Source organism: Rhamphochromis longiceps, linkage group LG15, assembly GCF_057381845.1.
Source record: "Rhamphochromis longiceps isolate RC_006_pf linkage group LG15, R_longiceps_female_GT1.1, whole genome shotgun sequence".
NCBI classification, from domain to species: Eukaryota; Metazoa; Chordata; class Actinopteri; order Cichliformes; family Cichlidae; genus Rhamphochromis; species Rhamphochromis longiceps.
The window spans coordinates 35740480-35767683 of NC_140571.1; the positions used below are offsets into that span (position 1 = coordinate 35740480).

The window sequence follows — 27204 nt, forward strand, 5'->3', positions numbered from 1 at the left end:
AAATCATAAATAGCACTCATTTAGTGATCTTTAATTCCAAAAGGCAATCACTACCTTTAATGTAATGGTTGCACAGGAGATACTGTGAGCAGTGTCTAAGTACATAGCTTGTGCATCTTATTAACACAGGCAGTTAAAAACGCCATCCTTTGAAGCAAGTGGTCGTATACAGTCAACATCATATACATTATAATAATCTGTAATACAGCATGCCTTGTTCCATGTCTTGGTTTTCTTTGTAAGCTTTGCATTTTTGTATCACTTGGAAGCATTTTAAAACACACCTTCTTGCATTGACACTAGCCTAGAGCTTCACTTAATAATGTGAACAGTAAGATAAGACAAGAGTGCATACACAGATAGTGACTACATTAACATGAGGCTAGGAGCGGTGTTTAAAACAGTATGAGCATCATAATATCACAGTATGATTTAAGCACGTTTTCTTTTTCCCCCCTTAAAAGGTACACAGTGAGTACGAGACTATTTTATTTTGGGGGAAATTATCTGCTCAAACAGCCAATACGATGGCTGAAGCTGCAGCCGATGCACAAGTTCATGAAGATGGAGTACTGGCAATGGCCATCAGATGCTGGCTGCACAGAAATCTCCAACTGCATAGAATTTCATTGATAATGTCCCAAACTGTCCAATCCCATGTTTTTCACATCAAGATTGATTCTCCAGAGCTAAAATCCTTCCTCCTGTTAAAATCCATCAAAAAGGTATTAAGGCTAGAATTGTATGTTTTGGACCACATTTACTCGTTTGACAGGTGTCACAGCCTATCAGGTGTCAGTCCTGGTGGATCAGTGTTCCACTGACGTCCATCCATTTGAATTTTCCAGACTGCAGGCGAAGGGGTAAACCCAAGTCAAATCAAGATCTGTAATGTCACTGCCACAGACAATCTACACCTCCTAAATATGTTCGTTTAAGGTACAATAACAAGGGCACGATGCACACTGACAGTAACAGCAGTCCATTTTATACTCTCAAACCCATCGTCTCAAACCATGTTTCATGGAGAATATGCAATAGACATTCCTCTTTCATTATGGCTCTTCTTCCATTCTATTTTCATTCTTTCATTGAGAACAGGTATAGTTACTGACCCCTCATTCAATACTTAGGAGACAATATCAGGCCCTGAGATAGTGTTAAAAGAGGTCAGACATTGTACAGAGACAATGGCTAAGGTTGGGGATCATGCACAGACAACATGTGGCATGTTTTTAGTCACATTTCAATGCACATTTTAAGAATCAATTTTTAGTAGGCAACATGACAACTAACACATCATAAGAAAGTCAGGCCTTTATGTTTTAATGTTCCACACAGCATTTTTTTTTCTGTTTTCATATTTATTATGCTTGAGACACGGATGAAGTCACAACAAAGTTGTACGTCTGTGTGTACACATAAGACCTCATTTAAGACACCTCCAATTCTGTCACTGACATCCAAACTTTCATCACACATCTAACAGTGCCAGTTCTCTTTTTAAGTCTAATTTTTTAATGCTAACACTTTTGAATCTGGAGAGTGATCTGCATCAGCTTATTTTTTACAATTTCATTTGGTTCTTTACAAACCACATCATCTGCATGGTTGGACACATTGGTAATTGCTGCCATGTCTAAATGTTTCTGGATCATTTCTAAAAGCGGGGCCCCGTGTAGATGGTCAGAACAGTTTCTTGTAGCTCCGCCCATGCCAAAACTTTATATGTTTGTTTATATTTCATTTCAAATTCAAGTGAAAGTGCAGTGTACAGAAGAAACAGTGCTGACTAACAACTTGTGGTTGTATATGACATGTACTGTATACTATGACAAAACAGAAAATTCCCTTTCCCACTTGGACAATTGAAATCTCTCCATGGGATACGTGTGTATCTTTATAGATTATAGCTGAGTACAGTACAATTGAGAAAAACAATGGACATAGCTGACAACTTTTACTATAACTTAACAATCATTTGTCAAAGAACAATGACAGAAACCCTTCCAGGTCTTGATTTATAGAAAGTAACATCTATGCCTCAGATCCATAGAGCCCATTGAATATGTGACCATTACTGTATATATCAAAAAGGAAAGGTTCTGTCCTTGCTCAAGCACACACAGGAATAAGGGAGAGGCACTAATGGTGGTATTTAAAAACCCATCTGTAGGATCATGCAGAGTCTATCTTAATATGGAGATCTGTATCATGGGTTTTGTCATCCTCGTTCTCTTTGGTGTGCTCCTGTATAAGCCCATTTTGCAGCTTGCAAGCTTCCACAAACAGTGGAAAATCCGACAAACTGGTGTTGCATTCCTTGTCTTCGTTTTCATCCTCTCCTTCGTCTTTTCTTCTTCCTTCATCTGTCGTAGGTATGCTGCAGTCAAAAGCAGGTATGCTGTAACCGTACGCTTCACTATGAGGCCGGCGAGTTTCATCTGGGATGTTTTTCTTTAGGTCTCTATTCCTGTTACGCTTGGCTAGCTTGGTGACGGAGCCAAGGCGATTAAAAATGTTGTCCTCAGACATGGTTTGGGAGCTGGAGCCTCGGTCACACTGTTCGGCCTCTCGCAGTCGAAGGTTGTTTAGCTTAGTGTCGATACTTTCCTGGGAAGAAGTCTTATAGTTGTTGGCATCCAGACTGTTGAAGATGGCACGCCGTTCTGGGGAAAGCATGTCCAGGGACACAGCACGCTGGTCCAGGCCTAGCTGCCGTCTCTCCATGCTTCGGATGGTTGCAGCTCGCTGTAACTTGTCGTGGACTTCTATGCTCATGCGCCGGCGTGTCTCTCTGAACTCAGCTCGAACATTTGCTTTCCACTCAGCTGCATGAGCTTTGATCTCTCCAACCTCAGGAAAAGAATATTGTCAGATATAAGGTTTAGTAAATATACTGCACTAGGTTCCCTTTACCTTATTGTGTGCACCCCACCTGCAGAGCCCCTGAAAACAGAATGTCTGTTTTCTTATCACATGGTAATCAGAAACATACTTCTCTGAGTACTTGGAACATGAGACAAATTAGATTAGATGTTAATTCAAAACAGAAGGGATTCTCACTGGAATATGTCACCAGTCAGAAATAGGTTGAACTGTAAGGATGAATAACTTTGGCAGGCAAAATCTGACTAAATACAACTTAATGTATATGACAGAATAAACAGCTGTATAGTAAAATTATGGCAATTTGGTGGCACCCAGATTAGAGGTTTAATGTGAAAACGTACCTCTTCTTTTGTCTTTTTGGACAGCACCCTCAGCCAGTCACTGATCATGTTCAACACTGCAGCAAAATAAGCCAGGCCACCCAAGATCCAGAACCACACTAGCGGTCTGTACCACTCCCGGTACTCAATTCTCCGGTCTCCACCTGATCAGGAAAAAACAAACAAACTTGTAACTGCCTGCAGGTGTCCTCTCCCGAACCTTTCAGGGATTGAAAGGGGGGAATTCATGTATTTTGTTTTATCTGTTTTGGGTCCACAAGCACAGACAAAAACATAACTGGCATAAGTATTTGTTATAGGAGCAGGTGTTGTTTTTTTCTTTATTAGGAAATGTCACAACAGGACCGAGGCCTTCATCCATTACAGGTAAACCTGTCCTTAATGGAGAATTGACATTTCAGTCCAGGGCTGATTTTAGTCTTTGCACAGAATAAAGACAATGCTATCTGACAGTTATAAAATATGTTGAATTACCAATGTGCAGAAGACAATTTACATACTGTTACTAAAAATTGTGGTTGTAAAGCAATCTACATATAAAAACACCAAAGCAGTGACTCAGTTACTCATTACAGTACTTCAGGCTTCCCAAAGTACTTGGAAAACTAGGTGAAGAGAGGAGCTGAGCTATTGCTTGATCACCACTAAGTACACCAAGTGAAGGTGTACTGAGAGCATCTGGCAGAGGCTTTGGTCCACGAGATCTTCGATTCCAGTCTCCAGGAGTGCTTCAACAGCATTCCTGGAGGGAGGAACCAGATGGTGGACAGTGGAGTTGAAGGGAGCTGTCAAGCTAAAGCGTGAGTCCACAGGCTAACTGTGCCATTCCAGGAGGCAGCTGACAGGTACTGGCAGGCCAAGCACAGTATGGCTCTGGCAGTAGCTGAGGAAATCTTTGATCCAGGTGCAGGTGGCATGGGGGATGTGGAAGTGGTCCAGTTTGGTGGTGAGGATGTCTTGTATTATAGTATTGAACACTGAGCCGTAATCCATGAAGAGCATCCTCACCATAGCTCTTTCTGTCTGTGAAGGTTCTCAGTCATCCAGGTTATCGTAGTCAAAGGAGCTCTCATCTGAGAAGCTTCTTCAGTTCTGAAGAATCTTCTCAGATGAGAGGTGAAACGTCTTCAAGCAACTCAAAGAAGTCCAGACGCTTTTCTTTGCAAGCTCCTTTGACTACGATGACCTTCACAGACACATGTCAAGTGCATTTATACACTCTGAATATAAACAATACTATGCTACCCAAAAGCACAATGTACATTTGTAGATGACACTATATATTTCTTTATTCTTTTTTTATTCCACTGGTTCTAAAGTTGTTCTGGCCTAGAGTGCTTTTGATGTGTTATGTTATGTGTTATGTTAAACTCTGCTGAGTGTTAAAAATACTCAGGACCCTTGTTGGATGATAGACTCACTTTTAAAATCCAAGAGGAACACCCTACAAGAAACTTTTCATCAGATTTTCATATAGAAACAAATCTTGTTTCTCATTCACAAGTTGTAAGATCTTGTCTGTGCTTGATTATGAGATATTGTTAGTGGATTACCTGCTTTAGATTTATCCAAAACAACCTAATTGTTGGGTGTGGTGTTCTGTGTGAATAACAGAGTGTGAATGACAAGGACTTACCTGCCACATAGTCACCTATTCCAACTGTTGTCAGAGTAATGACGACAAAATAGGTTGACTCCAGAGCTGTCCAGCCCTCAATGTGCTTGAAAATCACAGCTGGGATGGTGACAAACAAGATGCAGCCAGCCAGGATAAAGAGCAGCGTGGATGCCACACGGATTTTAGTCTGACTGATTTGGTTTTGTTTATTCTGAGAGGTAAAAGCAGGAGAGGAGAGGAAGAAAGAGAGACATACACATTCTATCAGGAGTATAAGTTATTAAACCAGTCTCATTTTCAGCAGGGCTCTAAGTGTGACTGTGATCTGACAGAGGATTTTGTTCCTCATCTCTTCCCACCTTAGATTAAGATGCTTCTCGGACGATCACCTCAGCGTGGGAAAAGGCAATCTCGATGAAAGGGGTGATGCTACTTTTGTGGCAGCATCACCCCTGCTCATCGAGATTCCTCGTTCACCTTTTGGTTTCCCGTGCATAGTCCGTGAATAGTCATAGTCTTCCCGTGCATTTGCGTGGCTTATATTCTTCACTTCTGCCAGCCAGCCATCTCCCATTCAAGTCCTCCAATGACTGCGTCTCAGGAAACTTCCTAACTTACCTCTCAACATATTTCTGTCCATCTTTGAACTTTGTCAAAAACCTTAAATTGTTTCATGGACAGATATATCCTGCATTTGAGTCTGCCCGTTTTTGTGAATCTATTCTACATGGAATAAATTAAAGTATCTTAATAAGAATAAGTTGAAATGATTTTGTAAACCGCCAAACCAACACATTATTGCATAAAACAACAAGGATTCAACTTTTTTAGTTTAGACAATTTATGTGTTAGGGTCTTGGTCTGTTACCCAGTTATTTTAATTGAGTTTTGTGGGATTTCTGGTCTAGTTTTCTTTATGTAAACCTGCGATTCTTGGTTTTCTTTGGATTATATTAATGTATATTTTTCTCTTACTGTATCAATTCTGTTCTTGTTCCCTAGTTTTGTATATTATATTTTCCCTTAGTGTTCCATCCTTTTATGTCAAGTCTTCATCAAGGATTTCCCGTTGTTTGGTTATTTCGTGTTTTATTTATTTTATTTATGTTTTCAGTTTTAATTTTGCTAGTATTGTTTTCCCTCATGAGTTTAAGCTGTGTTCCCAGGTGCGGCGGAGGTGTGGTCCCGGGCGCGGCTGCAGGGGAGGAGTGGTGCAGTGAGCTCAACTGGGCGGTGCTGGAGACGCAGGTGAGAACAGCTGATGGCGTTTGGACTGATGATGGTTTCCTTCCCCTTTTATAGTGAGACGGGAGAGGAGCGGAGGCAGAGCTGGAAATCAGCTGAGACCGGAGCTGTCAGACTGTGGACGGTCATAACCAGTGTTGGTCAAGTTACTTGAAAAAAGTAATCAGTAACTAATTACTGATTACCCCCCCCAAAAAGTAATCCCGTTACTTTACTGATTACTTATTTTCAAAAGTAATTAATTACTTAGTTACTTAGTTACTTTTTAAAAACACGATTTACAACCTGAAGAGGTGATAAAGCGATAGATCTTTCAGCCCAATTCTACTTTTTCTACATAATCCATCATACAAAATGTAATCAAATGGAAAAGTCTCTTTTTTTTAACTTGTTTTATCAGTTTTAATCTTTTAACTTTATGCATCAAGCAAAACATTTAATTATATGCAACATTCTCTGACTTGAATAAATTAGTTTAACATTTAAACCTATTTTCTACACATTCCAGCACATAAAATAAAATATTTTTTGTGTTTTCACTCACTCTTTCAAACAGATGCAAGTAAAACACAGCAGAAAATAAATAAAGTCAAAGACTCAGCGGTCCTTTTGCTCTATTTTCACCTGTAAAGCAGGAGCAGGGTAGGCGGAGGGTTACCCTGGTGTAGGTGTGCTGCGGTCAGTTGAAGAATCCGCGCGAGTGTCTCTGTGAGTTTCCCATCACGTCGTAGCTACTCGGTGTTTGCTCGGAAGTTTAGGGGTTTTTTTCGCTGTAAAAAGAAGTTTTCTTCCCACGCACGATGGACGCTAATGTTTTTGTCACTTTTTATGGAATCAAACTCAAAGTAAGGTCAGTACTTCCACACTTTAAACGCTGCACGCTCATACTCTCTCCCGCACTCGATATATTATCCATTGTTGATCTGCACACAGCTGCTGTCACCAACGTCGCACTTGCTTACGTCACTGTCATGAGACATTCTCGCAAAAAAAATCACGGTTTTAGTAACGCAGTAACGCAGCGTTCCTACGGGAAAGTAACGGTAATCTAATTACCGATTTTGCAATAGTAATCCCTTACTTTACTCGTTACTTGAAAAAAGTAATCAGATTACAGTAACGCGTTACAAGTAACGCGTTACTGCCCATCTCTGGTCATAACAAATGAAAACTAGAAATAAACGTGGCATCTGGCGACAAACAACTGTGCGTGTGTGTACGTGTGTGAAGTGCATTTCACACCAGGTGTCACCACTCTGCCTTAACCACCCTTTTGTGTATTTATAGTTGCAGTCTTCCCTTTTATCTTTGTCTGATCAGCTGTTGTTTATCCTTATTTTTACTGTGTTCCTGCTCCCGGCTTTGTACCTGTTCTCATCCCTTCTTATTCTGCAGTGTAGATTATTATTAGTTCCTGGTTTTCAATGTTTGACTTAACGTTACTTTTTTGGATTCAACTACTAATCTGATAATAAACAGCTCACTTTAAATTTACCTGTGACTGACTCACACGCCTGCTTTGGGTACATGCATCTCTGGAGAATTACAACCCTTAAAAATACACAGCAGCTGTGTATTTAAACTGAACATAAATAAGTAGCATTTGAACAAATTCTACCCAGTGTGTTTCATTTTCATATATATACATTTCAGTTTTTTATGTTAAACCAAGGACCCCCACATGAAAAACATCTTACTGACGGCCATTTCATTTTAAAAGGCAATAAGTTACATAACACAACAGGACCACTGTGACTCACCCGAAACATTTTCTCCACTTTGGCAATGCTTTTGACAAATATGGTACCTAGCTGGTCCCCAACACCTGCGAGGAGGAATCCAAACAGCGGGATCCCAAATATTGCATACAGAATGCAGAAAATCTTCCCTCCCTCTGTGCTTGGAGCAATGTTACCATATCCTAGAGGGAAAAATGGAGATAGAGGGGGCTATATAGATCTACAATATGCAGGAAAAAAGCAGTTAAGCAGTTAGAAAAGAAGTTAGTGAGACATTCTACTTTGTATGTAAAGTTCATAGCAGGCATTGGGGTGGTTTACTAAAGACTGTTTAAACCCCTAGATCCTCCAGTCTACTGTACGTGTGAATACATGAATCCAGCTTATAGTGTAACACTCGGTAAGTTGGATGAAGTGGGAGAGTCTTCCCGGGGGAGAGAGCAGTGATTAGAGCAGACAACAAAGGACATGTAGATGAAGGGAAGAGAGGTGATGAGAAAGTGTTGTGTAGATATGGTGTTAAGGAGAGAAATGCAGATGGCAGTGGATTTTGTGAAAATGATGGAAATGACTGTGGTCAACACATACTTTGAAAAGAGTGAGTGACAAGCAGTGACATACAAGATGGAGGTAGCTGTAAACACGCACACTACATCTAATGCAGAAGGTACAATTTGGAAGTGATAAGAGACTGCAACGTGGTGTCAGGGAAGAGTTGCCAGAAGACTGGGAAAGTACAGCTGTAGGGCTTAAGGAAACTACTAGCATGGTGTTTGATGTATCCACTGACAGAGGAACGTGGACAAGGAGACCTGGTAGTGCAATGAAGAAATTCAGGAGTGTATTCAAAGAAAATGTGAGACAGTCAGATGAAGTACACAAAAGCACTGGGAGGCAAGGTGTACAGGAAAAGAGGTGGCAGTGGCAAAGGAAATGCATTATAGTGAGCTGTATGTTAAGGTGGACACTAAGTGTGAAGGACTACTTTGAAGAACTGATGAATGAAAAAAATAAGAGCACAGAAGACAAACGGAGGAAAGTTATTGAATCAGAAGTGAAGGGGTAAGTTTAGTATGGAGTTAACTTAACGGTGAGGCATCTATGAGGAGAATGAAGAGTGAGTTCGACCAGATAATGGACTGAGAGGATACCTGAGGAATGGAGCAGCATGTGATTGTATTGTATTGAGCTAGGTTAAGAAGACAGGTGACGATCAGTGAGCAGTAGTATGACTTCATGCTGAGAAAGAGCACTACTACCAAGGAGGCTGTGTAGCAGGCAGCAGTAGGACCCAAATACAGGACTTGAAAACACCAGGGTTAAACAACAGGTGGTTTTATTAAACTAAAACAAAGTACAAAACAAGGAAATCCAACCTTCAACTCCACAGGGCAACAAACGGAGATTCAGACAGCATACACACCAGGTAATTAGGGTGATTGGGAACATAGCTGATTGGTATCCGACTAACAAGACAGGGGAAGCAAAACTGAATATGACACAAATGAGACGGGATACTATCAAAATAAAAGAGGATGGAACCACACCCACAAACTGAGTCCAAGACTGAAACACGTGAACTTGACACAGATACTGGAGCTAAACAAACATGCACATATGACTGACCGGGGAGACAAAAGCATAGCAAAACACGGAGACTACACAGACTACAACATGAAAAGACACAGAGAGGAGACTAGGAACAGACTTAATTGCCCCTTGGGGATAAATAAAGTCTCTCTGACTCTGACTGCCTGGATACGAAAGTGAGCTGTAATAAAACAAGAGCCAGGAACTAGAAATAATAAACTCAAGACCTACTAATACAAAGATTGAACTTAAATTCAAAGAAGTGAATCAAAAGTCATGAATAAACCCAAAATGCTGTGCTGAAGACAAAGGACCATACCAACTAAATATGCAATGTGTGCTTTGAGATTGTTGATGAAGAAGTACAGAGAAGGTCAGAAGGAGCCAAAGTGTGTATTTGTGGATCTAAAGAAAGCATATGATAGGTTGCCAAGAGAGAAACTGCATTAGGAAGTCTGGAGTGGTAAAGAAGTATTTGAGAATGGTGCAAGACATGTATGAGGACAGAGAGACAGTGGTGAGTTGTTTACTACAGATAGGGTCAAGGTGGAAGTGGGATTACATCAGAGATCAGCTCTGGGCTCTTTCTTGTTTGCATTAGCGACTAACAGACTGACAGATAAGGTCAGTGTGATCTCTAATGAGAGTAGGAAGCAGGTGGATGAGAGCACGAATAGATGGAGGAATGAAATTTTGTAGAAGCAAGACAGAAGATATGTGTGTGAAAGAGAGGGAAACTGGTGAAAAGGTGAACGAGATGGTAGTGAGGCCTGCTATAGTGCGATTTGGCGACTAGCACTGACAAAAAGACAGGAGACCGAGCAGGAAATGGAGCTGAAGATGGTGAGGTTTTCATCGGGAGTCACCAGAATGGATGAAGAAGATTAGAAATGAGTACATCAGAGGGACGACTCAGGTTGAGTGTTTGGAAGATAATGTTAGAAAGAAAGCCTGAGATGGTTTAAGCGTGTGAGGGCAGGGATAGTGAATATACACTACCAGTCAAAAGTTTGGGCACACCTTCTCATTTAATCATTTAATGGTTTTCTTTTTTTACTACTTTCTACATTGTAGATACTGAAGACATCAAACATATATAGCAAGATATATGGAATTATGTAGCAAAGAAAGAAATGATAAATGCGCCAGATGGCCTGGCCTCTACAGTCACCTGACCTAAACTCATCGGGATGGTTTGGGATGAGATGGACAGCAGAGTGAAGGCAAAAGGACCAACATGTGCTCAGCATCTCTGGGAACTCCTTCAAGACTGTTGGAAAACCATTTCAGGTGACGACCTCATGAAGCTCATCGAGACAATGCCAAGAGTGTGCAAGGCAGTAATCAAAGCAAAGGGTTGCTATTTTGAAGAATGTAAAATATAAAACATGTTTTGAGTTGAATTATTTCACACTATTTTGTTTACTACATAATTCCATATGTGTTCATTCATAGTTTTCATGCCTTTCTTGACTGACTGGCATTTGTATCCAGGAATGAAAATGCTGATTTTGTATGGAATTTATCCTTATATGTGGTGGGTTACACGTACACTGCATCCAACTTCCTTAAGTGGAGAGTTATTTCTGTTTACTTTTTTATGTAAAGAGTCAAAAACCTCTATATTGCCCATGGCTTCCATATGCTTACATGCAGTTATACAGGCACAGTACTGAAGAATCTATTGAAGGATAAACTCTGGTGTATATTCAGAGGTTAAAGGTAATACAATGAACTATGCATTCCCTACATTGGACCATATTAAAATGTTCAGTATGTTCAGTTCAGTCTTTCCAAATTTTTATTACCTATAGTGGTGATGACAGTTCCAGCAAAAAAGAAGGCACTACCCAGATCCCAGTGGCTTGAGTTGTAGGAGGTATCACCAACAGGATTCACTCCAGCATTCACAGCCTCCACAGAGTGCTGAGAAGATAAGATAAGGAGAGAGAGAGAATCATGAAAAATGCTGACTGTGCTGTGGTGTTGATTCAGCTAAGTCTTCATATTTTAGTTCACTCTGAGGAGACAGGTTACACACAAGTGGCAACAAGAACGACAAGGCAAGACCTAAAAAGGGAATTGTTTTGTAGATTGTGGCACTTCACCAGTCCCTCACCCAGAGCAAACACCAACAGGCCTAAGGTCAGGGACTCAAAGTGCTACCTGCAGCCTTGCACCCCTGTTGTACCACCAATTCAATTCAATTCAATTCTATTCTATTCTATTCTATTCTATTTATATAGTGCTTAATCTAAACAGTTGCCTCAAGGGACTGTAAGTAAGGCTACTACAATAATATAATAATAATAATAATAATAATAATAATACATTTTATTTAAATAGCGCCTTTCAAAGCACCCAAGGACACTGTACAACAGATAAAAACTGGAAATATACACAATGATAAAAATAGAAGATAAAAGTTAAAAACATACAGAAATTTAAGAATAGGCAATTTTAAACAGATGAGTTTTGAGGGTGGACTTAAAAAGAGAGAATGAACTAATATTTCTGAGGTCCGGGGGTAGGGAATTCCAAAGTCGAGGGGCAGAGCAGCTAAAGGCCCTCCCTCCCATTGTGATCAGACGAGCAGAGGGAACAGAGAGAGAAAGAGAAGATGAAGATCTGAGGCAGCGGGATGGGAGCTTCATCTGTAATAAGTCAGAGAGGTACGGTGGAGAGAGAGAATGAATAGCCTTGAATGTATACAGAATTATTTTAAAATGGATGCGAAATTTGACCGGGAGCCAGTGAAGTTGCTTCAGGATTGGGGAGATGTGGTGGGTAGAAGAAGTCCTAGTAATAATACGGGCAGCAGAGTTCTGGACACGTTGGAGCTTGTTGATAGATTTTTGTGTAAGGCCAAATAATAATGAGTTGCAGTAGTCAATTCTAGAGATAACAAGATTATGGATGAGAATGGCAGTGGCGTGAGGTGCGAGGAAGGGGCGGAGGCGATTAATGTTACGGAGTTGGAAATATGCTGCACGTGTAATATTATTGATATGTGAGTTAAAGGATAATGTGCTATCGAGAATGACACCCAAGCTTTTCACAGAGGGAGAGATAGGGACCAGCGAGTTATTGATGGTGAGAGAGAAATTGTTAATTCTGGATAGCAGTCGTTTAGTGCCAACCAGAAGAAGTTCCGATTTATTGCTGTTGAGTTTAAGAAAGTTGGAGGAGAACCAAGAATTAAGTTCAGCTAGACAGAGGATGAGGGAGGGTGGAGGAAGAGTAGAGTCAGGTTTGGTAGAGAGATAGAGCTGGGTGTCATCGGCGTAGCAGTGGAACTGAATATTATATTTACGAAAAATATGTCCAAGTGGAAGAAGGTAGATGATGAAAAGAAGGGGCCCGAGGACAGATCCCTGGGGCACCCCAGTGGATAAAGGAGAAAGCTGAGAAGTGAAGGATTTTAATTGAATGAACTGAGTGCGGTCAGATAGGTATGATTTAAACCAGGCTAGTGGAGTGTGAGAGAGACCAATAGAAGCTAATCTGCTAAGGAGAATGGGATGAGAGATGGTGTCAAAAGCTGCACTCAGATCAAGAAGGATAAGGATGGAGAGGAGACCAGAATCAGCTGCTATAAGAAGGTCATTTGTTATTTTTATAAGAGCAGTTTCAGTGCTATGTAGAGGACGAAAGCCAGACTGGAACTGTTCGTAAAGGTTATTATCAGTTAGGTGAAGATGGACTTGTGAAGCAACTATTTTTTCAAGGATTTTTGAGAGAAATGGTAGATTGGAGATAGGACGAAAATTATTAAATATACAATACAACGCAATAATAGAAAACAGGGAAAACCCCAATAATCAGATTACCCCTTATGAGCAAGCACTTTGGCCACAGTGGGAAGGAAAAAGAATCCTTTTTAACAGAAAATAACCTCCAACAGAGCCAGGCTCAGGGAGTGGCAGCCATCTGCCGCGACCATTTCAAGGTTCAAGGTTCAAGGTTCTTTATTTGTCACATGCATAGTTATACAAGTATAACACACAGTGAAATGTAGCCTGACACGCTCCTTGACATGTGCAAAAATTGGGGGGGGGGGGGGGGTGTAGAGGAAGAACATTATGTATATATATATAGTATATACACTGGGTGAATGTGCAGTAGTAGCAGCAAGCAGGTGAATTCTGTACATTAATATGAATAGACATCTGACTATTTTACAGGATAGACAATATAAACATATTTAAAATTAAAGGAATTGAAATGTACATTGTGCCTTGGTTTAGTGTCTGGAAGAGTCCTGTCTCAGTCAATTATAGATGATGTGAGAGGGCGGGTGTGTGTGTTTAGGGCACGGATGGCTTGGGGATAGAAGCTCCTCTTGAGTCTCTCTGTCCTTGCCCGGAAGATGCGGAACCTTCTACCAGATTGCAGAAGTTGGAACAGTTTGTTGCCAGGATGGGACGGGTCCTTCAGTATCTGCGCTGCTCTAGTCCGGCATCTCCTGGTGTAGGTGTCCTGAAGCGGGGGGAGAGCAATCCTGCAGCAGCGTTCTGCTGTACGGATCACTCTCTGGAGAGCTTTTTGGTCCTTCACACAGCTGTTCCCGAACCACGATGTCATGTTCTGTGTGAGGATGCTCTCCACAGCGCCTGTATAGAAAATCCTGAGGATCTTTGGAGAGACCCTGAACTTCCTCAGTTGTCGTAGGTGGTACAGGCGCTGCCTAGCCTTTTTGGTCTGGACCTGAATGTGGGCAGCCCATGTCAGGTCTGAGGAGATGTGGACACCAAGATACTTGAAGGACTGCACCCTCTCCACTGGAGCTCCATTGATGATAATGGGCTTGTAGTCTCTGTGCTGACCCCTTCTGAAGTCCACCACCAGCTCCTTGGTCTTGCTGACGTTCAGCTGGAGGTGGTTGTCCTGGCACCATGATGCCAGATTCTTCACTTCATCCATGTAGGCCGCCTCATCGTTGTTGGAGATGGCACCCAACACCACTGTGTCGTCAGCAAACTTCACAATGGTGATGGAGCCATGGGTGGCCACACAGTCTGAAGTGTAGAGGGAGTAGAGCAGTGGCGAGAGGACACATCCCTGAGGTGCTCCTGTGTTGATGGTGATGCTGTTGGAGAAGCACCTGCCCACCCTCACCACCTGAGTTCTGCCAGTGAGGAAGTCCAACACCCATGCACACAGACGGCTGTTAAGTCCCAGATCCCTCAGCTTTGTGAACAGTCTGCAGGGCACTATTGTGTTAAACGCTGAACTGTAATCAACAAACAGCATTCGCACATAGTTACCCTGTTTCTTGTCCACGTGGCTGAGAGTGGTGTGTAGGACGTGGGCGATGGCATCCTCTGTGGATCTGTTGGATCTGTAGGCAAACTGCAGTGGATCTGTGGTGTCTGGGATGGAGGAGGAGATGATGTTCTTCAGCAGCCTCTCAAACACCTTCATTACTACCGAGGTCAGTGCAACTGGCCGGTAATCCTTCAGGGATGAGGGTTTGCTGTTCTTGGGCACAGGGATGATGGTGGATCTTTTGAAGCATGTGGGGACCACAGACTTCGCCAGGGACTCGTTGAAGATGTAAGTGAACACACCTGCTAGCTGGTCAGCACAGCAGCGCAGCAGACGGCCGGTGATGCCGTCTGGCCCCGCCGCTTTCCTTGTGTTCACTCTCCTCAGTGCCGCTCGGACGTCATGCTCCGCGATGCTGGTCACCGGTCTCTCGCTGATGACGTCACTGTCCTCGGTAGTCAGGCGGTAGATAGCATTAGCCGCCTGGCTAACCTCGAAACGGGCGTAGAACCGATTCAGCTCGTTGGTGAATGCAGAGTCGGTGTTGATCGGCGCAGTGTCCCTGGCTTTGTAGTCCGTAATGGTGCGTAGTCCGTGCCACATACTCCGTGCGTCGTCCTGGTGGAAGCGGGACTCCACATGTTCCCGGTACCGGCGTTTGGCATCTCTCACCGCACGCCGCACGCCGTATGAGGCCGCTTTGTAGGCGCTCATATCGCCAGTGGCGAGACCCGCGTTGTAGGAGGCGGTCCTGGCGTTTACTGCAGTGCGGATCGATCTGTCCATCCACGGTTTCTGGTTTGGGAATGTGGTGACTCTCGCAGTGGGGATAATCTCCTCCGCTAGCATATTGACGAAGCATACTGCTACTTCCGTAAACTCGTTGATGTCGACTGCGCATGCTCTGAACATGTCCCAGTCTACGTCGTTGAGTGCGTCCTGTAGCGTAGCTTCTGATTGGGCAGTCCACCGTTTTACTTCCCTCTTGGTCACGTCTTCCCTCCGTATGCTTTGTTTATACTGGGGAATGAGGAAGATGGCGTTGTGGTCAGACTTCCCAAAAGCCGGGTGTGAGACAGCTTTGTAGCCCTGCTTGTATGGCGTGTAGCAGTGATCCAAAATCCGATCCCCTCTCGTTGGACACGAGACATGCTGGTAAAAGTTTGGCATGACTTGTCTGAGGTTCGCTTTGTTAAAGTCTCCTGCTACAATGAGGGCTGCGCCCGGGTCCTTGTTTTGAAGCGAGCTCAGCACATCATGTAATTCGGACAAAGCCATACCTGTGTCCGCTTGGGGTGGGATGTAGACCGCCGTGGCGATGACTGAGGTGAACTCACGGGGCAGATAGAAAGGGCGGCACTTAATGCTCAGGAACTCCAGATGTGGCGAGCAGCCGCTGGAGAGAGTAGAAATGCTCCTGGCATCACACCCCTTTCTGTTTATCATGAAACACACTTTGGGGGTAAGGGGAGGAAGACAGGACAAAGACATGCTGAGGAAGAGAACCAGAAATTAATTATACCTTTTAAAATGCAGAGTGAAAAAAGGTGAGTGATGAAGACACAGTCTGTACATCATGGGAATGCCCCAGCAGCCTAGACGTATTGCAGTGTAAGTAAGGGAGGATTCAGGGTCACCTGATGCAGCCCAAACTGGTTTGTGAAAAAGGAAAGTTTCAAGGCTATTCTTAAAAGTAGAGAGGCTGTCTGCCTCCTGAATTCCAAAGGGGGAACTGGTTCCATAGAAGAGGGGCCTTGAAACTAAAGACAGTGCCTCCCATACTACTTTTAAATACCCTAGAAACCACAAGTAAGCCTCTAGTCTTAAAGGGACATGCTCTAACAGGGTGATACAGTAGTATGAGGTCTTTAAGTTAACATGACATAACTGATTATTTAAAACCTTGCATGTGATGTGAAGGATTTTAAATTAGATTGTGGATTTAACAGGGATCAAAGGAAGAGAAGCCAGGATAGGAGAAATATGCTCTCTCTTTCTAGTCCTTTTTCAGCATCATTCGGAGACAGGGTATTTCTAATTTTAGAGATATTGCGCAAATGGAAGAAAGCAGTCCTATTTTTTTAATATGTCACAAATGTTCTTTTTCGTGGTCGTCACAGTCTAGTTTTTCCCAGTTTAGGTTTTAGTTTTCGCCATTGTTCATTTTTGCCTTTTTTATTTTCATGTTTTCAACCCAAATAAATGGCTCGCTCTTTGTTTAAATTTAGTTCAGTCTTCTCTCGTGTTCTGACCTCCTTTGTCCTCCTCTTTCACACTACAGATAATACCACAGATAAACATTATTTTTAGGTTGTTTTTTTACACCACTACTGACATTTCTTCCACCACACTTATAAAATTACCATCAATAAAGACAGCAACATCACATTCAGTTGTGTTTTCTCTGCTCTTGGAAATAATTTCATAAGTTGCTTCACCCAAGTCCATACCTGTCTCACTTTGCTTTATTGAAAGGGTGTAAGACCTGACCGAGGCAATGTTTGATCTTGTGAAAGTTGGTATACAAGCTTCTGCTGTTAAAGTGAATTATTGAAAAATGTATCTTCTGTCCTAACAGTACTTCAGAGCCCATATACTCCTTCCTTTTTCTCCTCAGTACATCCATAAAAGCCTAATTTATGAATATTTTAGATCCTTTGAGAAACTTTGCCAATTGGAGAATGGCCGTTCTGTTCTTGTACCACAGTTCTTCCATCTTGATCTCCCGCTAAAGTTATATACCTTTTTCAAGAGGATTTTCATCACTTTCTTCTCTGTTTCCACCTAGGTCTCTCTGTCAAATACCAGGTTTTTAAGTTTAGATTGTGCTTCCAAATATTCAGTTTTGTCAGTGCACCCAGCAGAATGTCACACGCTTTTAAATTGTTTGTAATGAGTTGTTGCGTTCAGTGTGTTTAGCCCTTTCAGCTTTTATGGACATCCTTTTTTGTGAACTAGAGGTTTGTTTTAATGTCTTACACCTCAATTCTAGAGTTTTGAATGCTTCTTGTGGTTCAGGAAGTGTTGAAAAACATTTATTTTTGCTTTTGCAGCAGTTTATTTACTTAAGTAACATTCAAATAGTCCTTCTCCGATTTGACCTCCATTATTAGCATTTTACAGCTGTTTGCCATAGCTTACCAAATTTTGTGGCTCTGTTTGAACACACAAGAACAGCTCGTGACACCTTCTTTGGCACATTCATGCCCAGGATGACTGTATGTAAACGTCTTACTACAGCTTCATGTTCTCCTTTTGAATGATAGATTGATAGATAGATAAAATAAATACAACACAAAACAAAATATATCAAGTACATACAAGCTCATGAAGGTATAAACAAATGTTTTGTCTGAAAAAAAAAATAGGTCGAATTTTAACATTTTCCCTACAATCATGTAGCTATAGATATGTACATAACAATAATAATGGAAAACAGTGGTATCTCAAGGGATTCCAAGTGTTCCAAGTCCCATCAGCATCTTGGAGGGGGTGCAGAGAGAGGTTGAGGCCCCTCAGATGGAGTTCCCCGTCTCGCTTGGGAATCAACAAATGGCGAGAGAAGAACCCAGCTTGGTGGTCCCCAGTCTCGAAAGGTAAGCAACATAGCATTTCCACAACACTGCTCTTATTGTTCATCTTGGTGTGAATAGGAGTTATAAACTGTAAATTCAAAGAGTGAAAATTCGCGAAGCGAGAACAAGTTAGGCTCCCTTAGCAGGCCAGAGACGCTCTTGCTTGCTGAGCTAATGCCTTGGCTAAAAGGACCCGGCTAGCTGGACTGGGGAGGCCATAGCAAGGATGGGTTAGGTGTGTGAGCCCACAAGAAAGAAAATAACTATGTAAAGCTGTAGTTGAACTGACAACCTTCAGCTTTCAACAGACTGAAGTGGAGGAACTAACCCACTAAGCCAAACAGCAACACACAATAAAAGTCAAGCTTGCATGTCACACATGAGCCAGTGGTAAGTGTGAGCCTGAGGCCAAAAGCCAAATCAGTCCTCAAATGATATTCAAATGTGGGAGGCATGACATGAAAAAAGAGCCCCTTTTCTCTCTGTCATGTCTGTGAAAGAAGCACTGCGCCATATAGTATAAATTACCTTGCTGCTGCAGAGTTAAAGAAAGTGTACTGTTGCGAAATCAATTTTACCCCTGTTCTTTTATTCGTCGAGGCATCCAGAGACGGCACCGGACCTCAGTAGTTATTTCACAAAACCTTTATTCATCTTTATTCATCTTCATTTAAGCATGCACTTCTAGAAGGGAAGACGAGGCCGGTGTGTCCTTCTGCAAAATCTTCACTCCGTCTGTGAAACACAGTTTTGTAGGGGCGACCCTATCATTTCTCCCATGAAAACGCGACGTCCAGATGTACAGAATCAACTTTTTTGGGAAAGGCGTCATCAGTGTGTCTAGTACAGTGGTTCTTAACCTTGTTGTTGTGCGCTGCGCTGTTTCGCAGACTTTTTTTGTGCAATTTTGCTTTTTTAAAAAAACAAAACACAAAACAAAACAAAAAAACAACGCATTGTGTTCTGTGTCCTGATTGGCTGTCCAGTACAGAATGCATTCAGCTTGTCAAATTAACATACATCTTCGATCGCTAGCAGTGTGACTCTGAAGTGCTGTACTGTATGCTTGTAAGTTTTCTCCCCAACAAAACAACATCGACAAAACGTTTTGCACCGTCAAAGGCACCTGCGGTAGCACACAAAAGGCAGAGGAAGATGCTAACCATCGCACAAAAAGTTGGACTTCTGGACATGCTAAAGGAAGGTAGAAGTTACCGTATTTTCGGATTATAAGGCGCATTAAGCGAAACAAAACAGTCGGATATGTCAAACTTTACTCAACTCATTCTTCTTGCTTCTGTACCATTGATTCATTAATGTTGAAATCGCAGCTCCTCTATTTCCATGTTCTGGACCTGAAAACAGGGTTTGATCTTTGGTTTCATTCTATAATACTGGACTTATTTTTCTATGAAGGTGTGAACTTTGAGAGTGTTTAAACAAGACAGAAAAGTGTGAAAATGTTCACCTATCGCAGGTTATTTTTAGAACGTAACTCCCGCAATAAACGAGGGACCACTGTACCTCAAAGAAACCCAGTCAAACACATTTGTGTGTTTCAAATTAAATGCTACATTCAGTATATGGCTAGATCAGTACAGTCTCCTTGCCTGGGGCAAAGCAACACCTTTTAGGAAACTGAAAAAAGAATCAATTGCCCTGTTTTTTTCTGTTACATAACACTGTACTTTCTTCTCTCTGTGTGCATCTCCAAGTTTGTTTGCAGAGGTGCTGGGAGAGGACAAGGAAAGGGAGCTCATGTCAAGTGTCACAGTCAGCGCTGCGCTACCCTGCAAGTGTCTGTCCTGGCAGATGGAGTCTCAGTGTAATGAGTCACACTCAGGGTGTGACAGATAGCTGTTTGGCTGGCTGAAGGGCAAATACACAAGGACACACTGAAATTCTTACTGTCAGGACTAGAAAGGTTTGGTTTACAAAACCCGTGCTGGCAAATGGTATGGGGACTGTAATTAATTTCAGATCACTATAATAGTTCATTGCACTACTGAGCACTCAGAATAAAATAAGTAGAAAAGTTACAGATTCCCATGACTGAGAATTGTTTGTGCAGACTTAGTGAAAGGAATGTGGGAGTAACTAGAGCGAGGTCGGGAGATGATAAACACGGCATTCACAGACAGATTTAGGTGCAAGAAACTGGGTAACAGGTCAGGGAAAAGTGTGTGTGTGTTCATCCCTAGATGAAGCTGCAACTGAGGGAGGAGAAGAATGCAACCTGTTCGCCAATAACGGGGGCTAAAGTCTAACCTATGTCTCCGTCAATGGTTTTTGACAAATCTGATAGATGCAAATTCTCTTTTATAAATATGCATACCACTAAGTTATGAGCATTTCTCTTCCGGTAGTTGGCTACAGCAAACTGCTGCAGATTGTGGTTTTTGGACTTGGCAGCGCTTCCTCTTACACAGCTGAGCCACATTTGGCTTGAGGGACGAAGCAACCGAGATGCTTAGTATGGCTTTAAGAAGCTTATCTGTAAGTTTGGACCTGAACTTTGACTTAAGCTCATTGTGGAGAAGAGTTTTTCACACAGATTGGTGGTGCCAAAAATACACATGCTCCGCTTGAACATCCTGTAAAGCTCAGGAGAGGTGGGGGGCATTTCTGACAAATTGTCCTAGCTTGTCTGTGTGATGTCAACAAGAAAAGCTAAGTCCATTAGCCATTCAGGATCACTTAGTACAGAAACAGCCATCCCATTCTTCTCCATAAAGGCTTTCACTTCTGCTCTCAACTCAAAAAACCTCTTTAAGACCTTCCCGCTGCTAAGCCAACGTACCTTGGTGAAGTAGAGCATATGCCCATATGCTGACTCTATTTCCTTGAAAAAGGCACAAAACTACCGGTGCTTTAAGCCCCTGGATCTGATATGGTTGATGCATTTCACAACATTGGACATCACACTGTCAAACTTCAGGCATTTGCTGCAAAGGGCCTGCTGATGGATAATGCAGTGCAGAGCAATGGCTTCGTCCACATCCTCCTCCTCCTCCTGAAATTGTCTGTGCTCATCACCAACCTTTCTCTTCACGGCAGGGTTTGAAAAAAACATGACTGTGGCTGGGTGACAAAAAATGTATTTGCACTGTGTGACAGGATATATTTTTTCTCTACTCGGTGACAGTTCATGAGCCTGACCTACGGTAGCACACACGTGTTAAAAAATATAAACCACCTAGTGCAACGACTCATGCAGGTGCCTGTGAGAAAAACCCCTCGCGTGGGCCACACTAATATCAAACTTTGATTTCAGGTAAGGGGCCGCTAAATATCGTTCTTGGGGCCAGAATTGAAACACATTTCAGGAAGATAGCCCCAACTGATAAACATGCTCACTGAATACCTCAGTCAGCAGAAACCCAACAAAGAGGAGCAAGTGGAGGAACCATCATGGAAGGACAGGCCCCTGCATGTTACGTACCACCGGCAGATAGAGGAAGTGGCTGACATCCAGAAATCCTACCAGTGGCTGGACAAAGTTGGACTGAAAGACAGCGCAGAAGCACGAATCATGGCAGCACCATGGCAACAAGCTCTGAGCACAAGATCCATAGAGGCTGGGGTCCTCTATGGATCTTACGCTCCCTAGAGTGGTGGAGAATGACCGAGCTAAGATCCTGTGGGGTTTCCCATTACAGCCAGACAAAATGGTGATGGCTAACCAACTGGACATAATAATGGTGGACAAGGCGAGGAAGACGGCCATAGTGCTAGATGTAGTGATACCGATTGACAGCAACATCAGGAAGAAGGAACGCAAGAAGCCGGAAAAGTACCAAGGGCTCATAGAAGAACTGGAGAAGAAGTGGAGGCTGAAGGTAAAAGCGGTCCCAGTGGTAATGTACACTGACTCCAAAAGTTAGGCAAGTGGCTCCAGCAGATCCCAGCAACAACATCTGTGATCTCTGTCCAAAAGATCGCAGTTGTAGGAACAGCTAAGATACTGCGTGGGACCCTCAAGCCAGGGAGTTTGTTATATGTATGTGTATATATATATATATATATATATATATATATATATATATATATATATATATAAGAATACATCTGGAGGATAAGGACCAAGCCTAATCTGTCACAACCACATGAAAAAACTTACTGCAAGGAAGAAAAAAAAAAATACAGGCAACAGCAACACCCGGTGGAGTGACAGCAATACCTTATCAGTATTTTATGGCTGAGTGGGTAAAAAAGAAAAGAAAAACAAAATCCAGATTCTCCTGAATTCATACGATAGTCCCAAGAAATTAAAGTATACATGATAATATCTAGCAATGACAGACATAAGTTTTAATGAAAGAACATACATAAGATGAGACAATGGATAATGAAATATTTTTCAACAGACGAATTGAGGTGAAGACCGTGATCAGCACTGGTCCATTATGGTGAAGAGAAAGCTGAATGTAAAAGTGAAATGTTTAGTGCTCCTAACTTGGAAGAGGTGGCTGGGGAGAGGGAGGCCTTGGCTTTTCTGTTAGGTTGCTGCCAGGTGACTGCATATAAGGCAGCCAGGCTATAATTTTGTTTTTAAAATATTGATAAATCATGGATTTTTCTTTGAAACATTTGTAGGCCTCACTAAGAAACACAAATGAGGCCCAGTTATTTTAAAGTAACTATGTAACCAGGAAAATTACATTCTTGAAACTAAAAACCTCTTTTAGAAGTCCTAGACTATCTACAAAAAACAAGTATCAACAAATAAAATTTTTTTTAAAGGTCTCTGGTAATTGATTATTTTTTTCCTTCTTTTTCTTTCTGCCACCTCTCTCACTTTATTTTGCTAACCTCTTCCTTTGAATACTTTCCAGTAATTCTTCGTCGCACCTCCAAGTCTTTGTCACCTTTCCTCTGTCCAAAGGATACACCAAACACTAGTTTCCTCAGCACTTCAGATGTGCTTTCCTTACCACCCAGATTCTGTCTTAACTCCTCCCTGAAATCTAAGCAACACTGTTTCTTCTTTAACTTCCTCCACTTAATCCACGCCTCTGTCTTCACTCACTCACATCCAACAGACTACTTTCTAAAGCTGCCTAGCTACATCCCCCCTGATACCAACGTGCAGTCTCCTATCTTTTCAGAATAAAACCAACACTCAGAGGACGGTGCAGACACAAGCTGGAGCAGGAGTGGCACCTGTTAATCTAATTCTCTGTAAATCTGTTTGCTCTAATATGGATCCAGGATGGCAGGGATGGTGCTTGCTGTGGAGGAAATACAGTTTACAGGGTCACTGGCTATCCTTTAATAGTCAGTGATATATATATCGTTTATATATTTTTCCACATACAGAGGGGATTATTTTTACTGAACAGCTAATCTTTCTATCTTTAATTCTGAGTTTATGGTTAGGCTTTGCTGCGCTGGCTTCATTGGTCAACCACTGCTTCTTAATGAGGAATATGTTTTCCAGATAACAAAAATCTTGTTTTCTAGGTTCACTGTTCAATTTAGAGCCTAAGCAATGTTTTACAGATGGCTGTAGACACTGACTGACCTCCTCAGTACCTACTGACAAATATTTGATTAAAAAAGTTCATAGATTCATTACGCCATAAGATCTGTTGGGATGTCTCCAATGGTTTAGTGGATAACACATTATCTTAATGTCACTGCTTAAATCCCAGCTAGAGACACAATTCCCCATTAAGCCTGCATCAGGAAGGGAGCAGCAGCGAAAAGTTGTTTTTATGCTTGAATAGGTCAGTTATAAGTGGCTTAAAAAAAAAAACACCTCTGAAAATAGTCACATAAAAATGTAATTTCTACCTTTTATTCTTTTTTCCAGCATGCGTGAGTTTTTTAATACATTTCAGAGCTCATCAAAACACAACTGTTAGAGTTGTCAGAGAGTTGTCTTCCAACCACTAACAGGAAGGTTAGTGGTTGAATCCCTGGCTCCTAAAGTCTCCATTTTGAAGTTGTGGTGTGACCAGGCCTAAGCCATCTGAAAGTCTGCTTTTTAAGTATGAGATAAGAAGGAAGGAATTCTCTTCTACAAAGTGGCGAGATCTGATCTTTTTGCCTACCGCTTACTTTCCCTTAACAACATAAATAACCACTTTAGGTTTTACTTTTATCCAATCACAGTTTTTTTTTCTCAAGGATTGGTGGTTTTACTATGCAGCTTTTGTGTTTCCCTTGTGCGCAAATGTGTTAGGCTGTGAAACCAAGCTGGCAACAATCCACAACAGCTTTCCAGATTTAGCTGCAGCAGCTGTGCTCTGCAATATCCTGTCCATTATCATACAGGGTTTCACTTTTGCTGAGGTCAATAAGTGTCCAGACCAAACAACTGGCTGTTACTATAATGCTTTATTAGCTGTGAGCTTTTGGCTGTGAAAAGCCCTGGTGTTAGCAAAGTTGAAAGTGTTGGGTCACAACTCAAATTAAGATCTGCTTGTGAGATCTGGCTTTCAAGCCTTGTTTCATTTCCCCTTAAATCATCTGTCAAGGTCTGCCCTACATGAGTTTCCAGAGAGATCATCTTTGCATTTTGAACTGTGGATTGTGAAAGTTTCTCACCTAAAATGCCAAAAAAGAAGAAAATTAGAAAAAAAAGGGCTCAGAAGCCCAGCAGGCTTTTTTCTGTACTACCACAATTCTCCAAAATCCTAGAAAACCTGTTTAATAAACAATTAGACAAATTCTTAGATAAATATAAATTACTGTCTGACAGTCGATATGGATTCAGATCGAAAAGATCAACATCACTGACATTAATTCAGTCAGTCAATCAAGGAGATTACAAATGCTATTGATCAGAAACAGTATGCAGCCAGATTATTTCTACAGGTTGTACTGCAGTGGGTTAAAAATTATTGAAGTGACAGGAAACAATTTGTGAAGAATATTCCTCATCATGCTTGGACTATACTAGGTCCAAAGTTATTTATTATTTATATAAATGCTATTTTTAAGGTATCTGATATATTAGTATTATTTGCAGACAACACAAATATTTTTGTTCTAAAGGAGCTGCTGGATACAACAACAAACTCACTAAATTTAAGTAAAACTAAAATTGTCTCATTTGGGAATTCCCAAAGAAACTCACAACTGCAGATTCATGTAGATGATGTGGAAATTGAAAGAGTTCTTGAACACAAGTTTCTTGGTGTGATAATAGATGATAAAATAAGCTCTAATATATATCATATACACAACAAAGTATCAAGAAATATTTCAATTTTGAGTAAAGTAAAACTCATTCTGGACCACAGATCACTCCACATTCTCTATTGTTCACTGATTTCACTCTATTTGCATTACTATGCAGAGATTTGGGGCAATACTTATAAATGTTCCCTATCATCAATCTTCATATTGGAAAAAAGGGCCATGAGGATAATCCATAAAACTGGCTACAGAGATCAAACAAATCCACTATTCTTTAAATCAAAAATACAAAAATTCCCAGATCTGGTTCGCTTCCTTAATGCGCAAATTATGTATAAAGCAATAAAACAACCTACTTCCTGACAATATTCTAAAATTGTTTTTTAAACAGGAACGGGAATACAATATGAGGGGGGAATTAAATTTAAAACATCCCTGTATCTGTACAACACTAAAATCTTTTTGCATCTCTGTGTGTGGAGTGAAGCTGTGGAACAGACTAAGTGAAGAAAGGAATCAACATCCCAGCATGACTCAGTTTAAAAGCGGTTCAAAAATATGGTTTTTGCAAAGTACAGGGAGGAGGTGGGGGTCTAAAGGGGGGGTTCTCACCCACTATTTTCACAACAGTGATGTGTATACGTGTGTGTGGGTGCACAAGTATGTTTATATGAGTATATATGTCTGCAAATTGTATCTCTTTTGACAGGTTACTGGGGTTATATAGGTATATATATTTAAAATAAATAAATAAATAATACATGTAACATGTAATTTAATGGTAATAAAGAATTTCTGATGGACAGGGCATAAACAGGAAGAAAAAGTGCAGACTAATAATTACTAAATAGTGGAAAGGAGGTAAGTGGGGGTAAATAAGCTTATGCTTCTTCCTACTCCTTTTTGAACATGTAAGTTATTAATAATTAGTATTATTTTGTTTTCCTTTCCTTTTGTTTTGCTTTGTTTGTCTATTTTTTCTCTGTTGCTGAACTGTTTTAACATTGTCAAAATAAAGATTCAATTCAATACAATACAATAGAGGCTGGGGTCTACCACACCAGGCAAGACCCCTGGAGCATAGATGCCGCTGAGACAATCCAGCACATAACAGCAGGGTGCAAGGCAGGTGAGGCATACATGGAATACAATAATCAAATGTCTGGGATAGTATACAGAAACATCTGTGCTGAGTATGGCCCGGAAGTGGCCCTAGGGTGATTGAGAATCTCTCCCGTCACTCTGTGTCAATTTTTTTTGTGTCTGTGTTCATGGGCAGGACTCCACAAAGGTCCCTGCTTTTGAATGAACACACCTGCTCTGATCACCCACCTGTCCCCTCAAACCCAAACCCCAGGAACTGCCAGTGGCCTTGGCAGATAGGAATCTGGAAGTAGGCATCCTTCAGGTCAGTGGTGGCAAACCAACCGCTGGCACTGATGGCCTGCCTCACCCCAGGGACCGTAAGAATTTTGCATCTTGGATCTCAGGGTTCACAACCTCTGAACATGTCCCTTGACATCTCCTGAGGAACACGGCGGCTGTTTCGAGCATGCTGCAAAAATTGGGGTGCCCCTGGGCCAAACATGAGTGTGGGTCGACAGGCAGCCTCATCAGCCTCACCAGCTGGGACTGAGATAACCAAAGATGGAACTGCACTACCCAGAAAGAGCCCAAGGACCTGCCTTTGGTGACCACCTGCTTTTCATCATCTTCCAGAGGCATACAGATGTTGCATCCCACACTTTTTTGACACATTCGAGCTGCCATGGTTGCACAGGGTGAAGGCA

At 41.7% G+C, this 27204-nt stretch overlaps 1 protein-coding gene across 1 annotated transcript in view; it reads right to left on the minus strand.

The window, feature by feature from the left end:
* Nucleotides 1–36: 36 nt before the first annotated feature.
* Nucleotides 37–27204, minus strand: part of kcnk10a (potassium channel, subfamily K, member 10a) — a 32914-nt gene continuing 5746 nt past the window's right edge. Inside the window, exons 3-7 of the mRNA XM_085382504.1 lie at nt 11234–11351; nt 7857–8017; nt 4870–5062; nt 3234–3376; nt 37–2856 (exon numbers count right to left, since the gene is read on the minus strand). Of these exons, the coding sequence (XP_085238630.1) occupies nt 2179–2856; nt 3234–3376; nt 4870–5062; nt 7857–8017; nt 11234–11351 (1293 nt within the window). The 3' untranslated portion in view covers nt 37–2178. The remainder of the gene's footprint in view (nt 2857–3233; nt 3377–4869; nt 5063–7856; nt 8018–11233; nt 11352–27204) is intronic.